Source organism: Colossoma macropomum, unplaced genomic scaffold (genome assembly GCF_904425465.1).
Source record: "Colossoma macropomum unplaced genomic scaffold, Colossoma_macropomum, whole genome shotgun sequence".
NCBI lineage: Eukaryota > Metazoa > Chordata > Actinopteri > Characiformes > Serrasalmidae > Colossoma > Colossoma macropomum.
The window spans coordinates 28,624,233-28,634,985 of NW_023494799.1; the positions used below are offsets into that span (position 1 = coordinate 28,624,233).

A 10,753-nucleotide genomic window follows, 5' to 3' on the forward strand; every position below is an offset into this window, starting at 1 on the left:
GAACGTCCATGTGAGTACATGTAATGCTGATAATGGTAAAATAGATGCAAGGAAAAAAAAAGTCTTCTTTAGGTACTATTTTAGCTTACAGTGTCCTGCATGTACCTCTTAGCCATGAAAGTCTTTAAAAAAACAAAAAGTTTTATGCCACAATTATCAAAAAGCAATGTCTCAGACATTGGATACGTCTCAAGACATCTGGTTCTTGTAATGACCACTGCGTACAATTCTGACTGAGTTTCTCTAGAACAGAACATTTCACATCAAACCACTCAAAGACTTTTCTTACATCTTAAACATTTAATTATGCAAAAAATTGAACCAAAAAAAGAAAAAACAGTGGAATTCTCCCTTAAGAGCATTTCTAGCAAGACTGATGCTCACCTGAAGAGGGTGCTATGCCATTACTGATCAATCACAACAGGACCTGAGTGGACATAATTAAAGCTGACATTTTCTTATTTTTCCTACATGCTCCTTGCTTTCACTGGCTTGTTTATGGATCAAAGTACAAGCATTTACTCCATAACAGTGAGTTACTAATTATTAATAGAGACTAGGAGCAACAAATAACAAAAAACGTTTATTGACAAGTTCACTGCACATAATTTACAGCATAACTGCATATCTATTCCAAAACAAAAACAGACATGTCAGGTAAAAACAAAACAAAGAAACTCAAACCAAAACCCAAAGACCACGGAGGAAATAAAAATAGTTACCTTACTTCAGAAAACGGATGCCATTTTTGTTAATGAAGAGTCCAAACTAAAATTGAAAATATCCGGGGCATCCCAAATGATCTTTTTTTTTTTTAATTGACAGTCTATGAAATATGAAAGTACATCAAACCTGAAATTTTGTTGTTTGCATATCACATGTACTATGCAGAAACATATCCAAAGAAAAATGTTTTGGTTTGTTTTTCTTTAGAAAGCTGCTTGGTTACATGTGATGCAAAACATTTTTTAATACTAATCTGTCCAAAATTAAAATCTGATTGTGGGAAGGAAATGTTCTGCAATGCAATGAGAAGTTAGATGCTAGTAGTCTACATCTGGTGAGAAGAACAAAAGATACAGAAAAAAGAGGAGGTACTGTGTGTTCAGTGCTGGTTTTTGACACCCTGTGGTTTTCCAGGTTTTTTGTCTTGCTGCTGTCCACGGCCAGTACCTGGTATGCCTCGTCCGCGGCCACCAAACACACCTAAACAAACACAAATTACATCATTCACTTACGTTTTTACTCATGCTGCTCAGCAAAGGTTTTTTTTTTTTACTTAATATAAGCTCTTGACTGATAATATGCAACATTTATTCACAGTCATCAGATTTCACTTTCTGACCATATTCTGCTTGGACACCCATTTTACCTCGGCCAGCGCCACCTCCTCTGCCCTTTCCCTGCTGTTTGTTCTGCTGCATGCCACCCCTGCCACGGCCTTTGGAGACAACTTCCTCTTTCACCATGTCGATGATTTCATCAGGGATCCGCAAGTATTTGATAGTGCTTCCTCGGATGTAGCATTCAGGCATCCTCCAAAACTTATCTCCATCCTGCACAAAGATATACAGGTGCTGTAAGTTCTCTCAAATTTGGTTATTTCTTCCCTTTTTTGACTGAAAAGACCATTTTCAAACAATTTAGGTATAAACAGAGTTGCCAGTCTTTTAAGGCCTTTATCCACCAGGCAGTATGGTTACAAACCCAAACCCAGAACTATCCACACCTTGGTTGAGTACCTGAGTACCCATCACACAACAGAATCATGAAAGTAGGCAGAGCTCTCTACTTTGTGTGGGCACATGACTTCTCACACAAATCTAGCATTAACAGTAAATAAAAACAGTACTAGCAATGAAGCTTCAAGCTCTGATGTACCTTTAGCTTTGCATTTTGTTTTATGTAAAGAGTCAAATAGATTCTGGCTAGCTAGCTTTTTTTATTTTGTTTTTTTTTAATAATCTCATCTGACTCCAGTGACAAAGTGTGATGATTGTGTCTGTCCAATCAGTGGTTTGCACCATTTCTAGCTTCCCCCATATATTCCAGTTTGGCACACTTGGTACCCCATTGAGAAGGGTAACCAAATTCAGTATGGATACTCAGGTACAGTACTGTTCAATTGGCAGGAGAACCCACTGACTGGTAACCGTACTGTACCGTACTGCCCAGTTGGAAAACACCATAAGGCACACGTACCTTTACCTACACTCATTTTGTCAGAAACACCTACTTTATAGGTGCACTGTGTAGGTTTACAGTAACTGACTGTAGCCCCTCTGTTGCTGCGCTATTTATTAGCACCCCTCTACCACGTCTATCAGTGCAAAGGGACCATCACAGGACCACCACTGATGAGATATTATTTGGGTGGTGAACCCAAGGTCCAAGTTTATCAGGTGCCTCACTAATGTGTGTAGATAGAAGTGTAGGTACCTAATAAGCTGGCAGCTCCAGACCTGCATTACTAGATTGGGCAGATACTCACGCGGGAGGTACAGATGACTTCTCGTAAATTAATGTTCATCCAGTTGTCACAGCTGACCAGATGACCGTTGTAGGTCTCTCCATTCTTCAGCTCCACCAGCTGGAATTAGGAAGTCCATTAGCTACACACTAACACTGGACCTCGCAGTCCAGTAGTTCATTTCATTACGCCCCTGATGGCATAATGCTTCAGCTAAATATACTGCTGTACTAACATTCATAATGCTTCAGCTAAATATACTGCTGTACTAACATTCATAATGCTTCAGCTAAATATACTGCTGTACTAACATTCATAATGCTTCAGTAGCTAAACTTTAAAGAAAAATATAGTCATGCAGACACTAAACATAAGTCTCTTTAGTTCTAATAGACACTGAATCATCAAAGTAACAGAGGCAGCTAAAAGTTCAGTTACAATTTACAGGTTTGTATGTAAACCCATCAAATACGTACCATTGGGTGGTTCTGTGCTGTTTTCAGTAAAGATAGTGGAAGCTATAAGGAAAAGAGAAATTAACCTTTAAGTGAGGCATTCTCATTTCATGCACTTACTAAGGAAGTAAAAAGTAAAAAACAATAAATAAATAAAAAAACAAGCATCAGAAATTTAAAACTGTATTACAGATATGCTCCTCAGTCTTTTCCAATAGTCTCTCATTTGCCATCTTTCATGGAAAAAACAATGTTTTACTGTAGTTTTGTGATAAGGCTTTCGGTCTAAAACGCAATTTAATCAGTTTTTTCTAATCCAATGTAATTCCACACAGTGGAAGGATACAAGAAGGGTGTTCCAAGGCAAAAATAGTCCCAGAAAACCAAAGAAAATGTATTTTATATTTGCCACTATTTTACCATCATTAACATTACATATAAAAAACTCAGAAAACACGAGCAGGTTCACTGGTGGTTTGGGATAGTAAATAAAATAGTTATATTGTATACATGGGGACCCCTGGTTCCTATCACGACCATTGTAAAGAAATCTGAGCCGGCAAGTTTCTCAACAATGAACCATTTCACATCAAACCGCTCTGGATGACTTGGTTCACATCTCAACCCCTTTATTATACAGAAATTTGGAAAAATAGTGGGAATTCCCCTTTAAGGGAGCCTTCGAGCACATTTAAGTACTCACAATCTGTGTTGGTAGTAGCCTTAGCTATTAGCTCTGCCTAGCCAATGAGCCGTGGTCAGAATTTCTTCGTAAATAAAACATTAAGTATAATGTGGGCCTGAACTGCCATTCAGTGATGAGCTCTGATGTCTGAATGCTGCTTTGAGCCTTTGTACCATGAACGCGCTAATTAGCATTAGCGTCTTAGTATTTCTACTGTAGCTCATGCTAGCTAGCAAAGCTAATGGTGCGGTTTTCAACACCAGCGGTTGGCGCACACTTTTCTACAGTGCATAAATGAGATGTACTTACCATATCAGCCGACTGAAATAAACTACCTGGACTATAAATTAAACGGCTGAAATCTGAGGTCAGTAATTTGACAAACTCTCAGTACATGTAGCGGCTCAAACCACATACTTTTCTGCGCCACTAGTTTTTTTCCGGGTTATTGCTGTGCTCCCCGGAAAATATCAAAATAAAAGTTCACCTTCACTGGTGGCTCAACTTTTCAACTTTAAAATAAATCAATTAAAGACAAAAATATTCGTTGTTTTACTTCAGCGATTATGTGACGAGCAATTTAACAATATTCACCATATTGCCATTTTAAAATAACTTCATTACAGTATAATCAAATTGGTCAATACATAAAAAGAAAGATTTATTAGTATGTACACAAGAGTTACAGCAGTCAATGCAAAAATTGCAAAATTATGAGGGTCCTGGAGGAGTCTCTCTGGTATTCTTTCCTTTCTTTTTCAGCATCTTTCCTTTCTTCTTCTGGATGATTTCCTGAATTCTCCCCTTTGATTCCTTTTTTTCTTTTTTCATCTTGGCAAGCTTATGCTTTCTCTTCTCTTCCAGGTCAGGATCCTGTGATTAAACCAGAATAAAATTCCATCATCACCAAACATTTACTCTGCTATTATTATTCAGATGTGTTCAGCTTTTCCTTAAGAGATTATTTTGGTGGTTTATTTTACATCTATGTCCCAGTCCTCCAAGGGTACTTACTTTCCCTTCCAGAATCATCTGCTTCTTTTTGTTGATCTCGTTTTTCTCGCCAAAGTCTGTTGACTCCAGTTTCTACAAAACAAAAAAAAAGAAAATACAGAACATCTAATATCTCTCAAGGATTTGGCCTCTAAAAACATAAATGAAAATAAATCAACTATCGGTTCTTACGATTTCACACTGGCGTCTCATCACATTTACTTGGGTAAGGATCTTTAGCACCTCTTTCTCTTCCACTGGGTACTCTTTTAGCTTGGTCTCTGAAAAGATATAGTACCTTTTTCTCAATTAAAGTTGGAAGCTGTTTGTTGGTAACAGTAATATAACTGAAATGTACAGCATCTACACTCAGCTGTAGTCCTGTCTACCATGTTGTATCACACTGCTGTGCGATAGCTGCATTGCGACAGCTGTAGACTTACGGATTTTCTCCTCAATGGTGTTGACCAGATGAATGTCATACTGTGTAACCAGTGTAATCGAAACACCATTTCTCCCTGAAACACAAAAATACATACTTAAATAGCTGTTTTATTAATGCAAAGGCAAACTGTCAAAGTAGTCTAAATACATACATACCTGCACGGGCAGTCCTGCCCACTCTGTGAATGTAGATTTTAGGCAAGCCTGGAGTATTATGATTGATGACAACTTGCACTGTAGGAATATCCAGACCCCTTTTCAAATAAAAAAAAGAATATAAATATAATGCCATATCACAGATTAGATATTAGAAAATGCAGGTATTTTCTAGAAGCCAAGGAATACAAGAAGAATTTAACAGCACTTGGAAGTTTCCGATTTGCTGCATTATCTGCAAAGGTGAAAGCTTTGTACCTGGCAGCAACATCTGTGGCTATCAGGATCTTGAAGACATTGGACTTGAACTTGGCAAGGTTTGCAAACCGTTGTCTCTAAATAACACAAAAGTAACAATGACTTAGATACAAGAAGATAAGAACACAGTAATGCTGAATAAGACATACACATACCTGTTTCATCATGGAATGCAAGGAGATTGTAGGAAATTTGAATTCCCGAAGCATCATTGTGAGAATTTGGCAATTCCTATAAGAAAAAACAAATCTCATTAATTTCTGCACTGATACAGGGGACAATTTTCAGACAAAACAACAATATAGCCAACTTAGTACAAAATTTTACTTAAGAACACTTACTTGCATGTGTTGGTGAAAATCATGATTGACCAGTCTTCATGTTCATCTTGGAATTTTTGAATAAGATGCACCAAGTAAGCATCTTTAACTTTCTCAGGTGTAAGGATGTATCTTTGATCCAACTCTTCCACTGTCCGGACCCTAAAGGGAGAAATCACCGTGCAAAGTGACCGTTTCACAAACTTTCAAAGTACAAGATGATATGAGGCTCATTTCATTTTTATTGCACATTCTGTATTCAAAGCTATGATTATGTAATTGAGCACTAAGATGAGTTTCGTTTTCCATAAACAAGCCCATCACTAATTCCCATTGATGCTAGTCAATCTCAGGTGTGTGCAGAACTGTGTGGTTAACACTGTCCTCCAAGCATGCTCAGCTGTTCTACAACTTGGCATGAATAGGCTAAGACTAACAATAAATGATAACGGTGCAATTTTAAAAAGTGCAATGGAAATGTGGTGTGGTTTCTTACTCTGACTTGTTTTCCCAGAAAAAAGGCTCATTCATGGCAATGTTTTTCAGCTCCTGCAGTGTATCCGTCAGGGTGGCACTGAACAGCAGTGTTTGCCGTTTTGCTGGCACAACACTGAGAATAACTTCCAAGTCCTTGGTGAAGTCTGTGCATCCCTGCTCAAGCAAACGATCTGCTTCATCCAGGATCTAGAGAGATGAGCACCCAAATTCATTTTCCAAGCTAATTGGTATTAAGGTTCTGTATAATGCTAAAACTTGTAGAGACTCATAAGCGAGTCTGAATTAGAGTACATGTTCAAGCTAAAAACTTACTAAAAATTTGATTCTCTTCATGTTAAAGGTGTCACAACTCCTGATGTGATCTGCTAATCTTCCTGGTGTAGCGACAACAATGTGTGGCTTTTTTGACAGCTCCAAACCTTGGGTCACCATGTCTAGTGGGAAAAGAAAAAAATAGTTAAAAAACGTTCTATGTTACAAACTCTTGTACAAAGGAATAAAAGAAAACAAAGAGATGAAACAGTGTAAGACAGAAGAAGAAATAAGAACACTTATTGTGGTGTGCTATGTTATGGAGCAGAGTTGTGCAGTATCCCCTTTTTTAATACCACCACACCATTTCCAAATATGACCGCAGTATATGGTATTATTGTCTGTCTTAAGTGATGTAAAAGAAGTATGGCGCTTTTTGGCCGTCTCGTCCTGCGTTATTTCAAAATCTAAAAAAATGAAAAAGTTTAGTCTGCTTACATGATCACCAGATAGGTGAACACAGTGCACCAATGTACCATTCAATAAATGTCACACCATCTATCTAACAACTGACAAATACTAAACACAGCTGAAAGCTAAGAGAGTAGTGCTGTTAGCAGTAGCTATTAGCATAGCTAGCCTTATAACGACTCTGCTGACCACAGAACATGTTTAATTCTGGCTAACTAAAGCACCAACACAAGTCTAGATGATAATGACTCAATTCTGAGGGAGTGAAGTCGAGCGTCTGGTGAAGAACGGACAGAAAGGCGATATTAAACCTGTTTTTGGTGTTTGGATCCACAGTGTGATTGGCTAACTTAATGTTAGCTTAGCAAGCAGGCTACAGACCCAAACAGTGCAACCACAACAGTACAGGTTTGAGTCTGACTAACTGGTGATCTGCTGACACAAGTTTATATGATAAAAACTAACGTCGGAGAGAGCAAAAGTCGAGTAAGAGACAAAGCCGAAATCGAACCGGTTATGTGGTGTTTGGGATTGTAACGTTTTAGTTAGCAAGCCAAAAATGCCACACAGCACAGACTTGGTTCAGACTGACTGATGCTAAAATGACACCTGTTTAGAGGATATCTGAGAGGGCAACGTCAATTGACCGGGTAAGAGCTGAATCGAACATGTTCTGTGGCGTGTGTAGCTGTCGCTGAGCTGTTATCATGCTTAAGGCTGCTGCACACCAGTCCCGCAACGTACAAACATTCAAAACCATTGTTTTTAACGCTGGTGCCCAACAACTCTGAGCACTGTTCAATTTCACATGGTGCCACTCAGCATTTTGCCATTACTATGTCAAATGAAAGCCACACTGAGACCACAGAAAGCCATGGTAGATAACAGGTGGCTTAAAATTTACACAAGCCAAGCGCGATTAATGATAGTGAATGAAATACAATTTTTTTTTAATTGTGGTAATGACGGTAATGAGCTCAACCCCACAGTAGGCATCATATGACCATGGTACTGGGGTAACCACAGCCCTATTATGGTATTTTGTTATGAAGGACATATAAATCTGTCTTTTTGTTTAGCAACACTCAGAATAAGTTCAGACGAAGCAACTAACTCCATTTTCCAGCAACTTCTGGTAGCCTTATATTTCCCCAAATCATAGATACTTCTCTACTCTAGCTTAGTAAGCTGTAGTTCAAGTATAGTTTCCCAAAAAGCTAACTATGCAGTCATACCCATCCCTCCAACAATGATGCAGTCTTTCAAACCCAGTGGTTTCCCCAGCACCCGGAACTGTTCCGCTATCTGATAAGCCAGTTCTCTGAGAAGAGACAAGAAAGAGACAACAGACATGTCAATGCATAATCTCAGCCATATCAGATTCTTCTTACTGCTAATAATTCCCCATGTAAGTCTCTCTTTCAGTACAAGCACTGCTCATAAACATAATGTGTAAAGGAAGCCAACCTTGTGGGTGTCAATACCAAGCAGAAGATACCATAGGGATCCTCAGACAGTTTTTGGAGGACTGGTAAAACAAAAGCTGCCGTTTTGCCGCTTCCAGTTTTTGCACAGCCCATACAATCCCGACCTGCAGAAAACAAAAAACATCAAATTACTCACTAATGTCTCTCTTTAATTTTGCAGTGTGATGACAAATTAAACATCTACAACTATTCAGAAGGTACGCATAGTGTAACCTAGGAACAGTAAAACTTCAGGCCAGTTTTCCAGACAAAAGTTTAATTCTAAACCAAAACTAAAGATTTTTAATGAGAAATTATTTTCCATTTCTTCTTAAGTATTATTATGAGGAAAGGAATCTAAAGGGATTACGTTTTAGTCATTAACTTTTCATTATTAATTTATTTTTTGTGATTAATTTCAACATGCTGCATTGGTGAAAGCTCCTGCTTTGAGAGCGTTTAAAATGTTAACGTTTTAAACTCAAAAAGAGAAGAACAGCACTTTATAAACTTCGATTCCTATGCTGTTAGATGTTGCACTGCAGCTAGAGGACTCGGAAAGGGGAATTCCATTGCTTTTCAAAATTTCTGCATAATTAAGTCTTTAAGATGTAAACAAAGTAATTGAGAGTGCTTTAAAGTGAAATGTGCCCTTTTAGAGAAACCTACAGAGTCAGAATTGTTTAGAGTGGTGGTGAACCAGATGTCCAAAGCCTTTAATGTCTCTAACAGAGAGATGTAACATTTCTTTAAATTTGTAGCTTCATCACTAAGACGTTGTTTTACAATAGTTTGGAGGTTTTGGCATAAACAGTATTTTTAAATACATTCATGGTGGAGAGGTACATGCAGGGTGTTGTAGGGCAAAATATTACCCAAAGAAAACTTCTGATTTACCACTTATCAGCATTATATACAGAAACTCAGAAGGTCTACAATTAACCATTTCATTTCAAAACACTCTGAATAACTTTGTTTACGTCTTTTTAACTGGATTATACAGAGGGTATTCCTCTTTGAGTAGTTGTTTGACATGGTACTTTTGTTCTGGTACTGTTGTTCCTTCTACTCAAGTTGTTTTGTTATGAAAGCCAATTTGCACCACTTGACAGACAAAAAAGACCATACAGTATGTCATAATAGCAAACTCATAATTATGAAAAAGTAAGTCATACTTATGAGGTGCTAGTTCATAATTATAAGAAAGTAAGTCATAATTATGGGATACTAAATCATATTTATGAGATACTAGGTCATAAGTATGAGAAAGTAAGTCAGAATTATGAGATCAAATATCATTATTATGAGACATTGTCAATTATGACATAGCATGTAATAACTATGAGATGCTAAGTCACAATTCTGACATACTAAGTAATAATTGTGAGAATATAATGCATAATTGTGAGATTCTAAGTCAGAATTATGAGTCATTATTACAAGATATTAATTCATAACTATGACATACTAATTAATAAATTGTGAGAATGTAAGTCATAATATGACAATACAAGTCATAATTAGGAGTCATTATTATAAGATATTAAGTCATAATTATGATACAGTAAGTCATAATTATGACACACTAAGTAATAAATTGTGAGACTGTAAGTCATAATATGAGATTCCAAGTCATAATTATGACAGTCATTATTATAAGATATTAAGTCATAATTATGATACAGTAAGTCATAATTATGAAAAACCCATTATTATGCCTTCCTAAATGGCTGTATATATTTTCCAGTGATTTCCATAAAAAGTATTGTTACTTCTACTTGAGTCACTATTTCAAACAATACCGTTACTTGAGTGAGGGTTTAGGATATCTTACTATACCCTCCTCTGATTACCACCACACCACACACTGACATCACAGTACAGTATTTAATTCCTGTCAGGGACTCGACCCTCAAGACCCTCAGAGCCTACCTTCTAAAATAGCCGGTACACAGTTCTCCTGTACAGGGGTCGGCCGAGTGATGCCCATTTGTTTACACTGCTGCTCCAGCCACTCGGACAGGCCGAGGGACGCGAAGGTTGCCATTTATTCCCGGCCGAATATGATCAGGTCGACCGTCACAGTGAGAAGTGGAGCTGGTAAAGCTCGGGGTGTTTATCTGAAAGCTTTTTCTGCCTTTAAAGCGGCGAAATCGAGCGCTTGGACTCCTCGTGGAGCGCTCTGTCGGGCGCATGTGGTTACGTCACTCAACTGCGTCCTGCGAAGCGAAGGACACGCCTCCTTGTAGTTTGTTCACACAAAAAGTGCTGCGCAAATTTAAAAT

The 10,753-nt window shown here is 37.8% G+C and overlaps 2 protein-coding genes across 2 annotated transcripts; both read right to left on the reverse strand.

Annotated features, from left to right (window-relative positions):
* Positions 1–565: 565 nt before the first annotated feature.
* Positions 566–4,040, reverse strand: lsm4 (LSM4 homolog, U6 small nuclear RNA and mRNA degradation associated). Its single transcript, XM_036586857.1, has 5 exons — positions 3,920–4,040; positions 2,947–2,988; positions 2,492–2,590; positions 1,373–1,556; positions 566–1,206 (listed from the first exon to the last, which is right to left on the reverse strand). Exons 1-5 carry the CDS (start codon positions 3,920–3,922, stop codon positions 1,106–1,108), a joined length of 429 nt encoding a protein of 142 aa, XP_036442750.1. The 5' UTR covers positions 3,923–4,040; the 3' UTR covers positions 566–1,105.
* Positions 4,041–4,212: 172 nt separating this feature from the next.
* On the reverse strand, positions 4,213–10,679 carry ddx49 (DEAD (Asp-Glu-Ala-Asp) box polypeptide 49). The gene is made up of 13 exons (XM_036586856.1): positions 10,401–10,679; positions 8,470–8,593; positions 8,238–8,323; positions 6,592–6,713; positions 6,278–6,465; positions 5,803–5,943; positions 5,617–5,692; positions 5,462–5,538; positions 5,204–5,301; positions 5,047–5,121; positions 4,796–4,884; positions 4,625–4,696; positions 4,213–4,483 (listed from the first exon to the last, which is right to left on the reverse strand). Exons 1-13 carry the CDS (start codon positions 10,513–10,515, stop codon positions 4,322–4,324), a joined length of 1,425 nt encoding a protein of 474 aa, XP_036442749.1. The 5' UTR covers positions 10,516–10,679; the 3' UTR covers positions 4,213–4,321.
* Between the last annotated feature and the right edge of the window lie 74 nt (positions 10,680–10,753).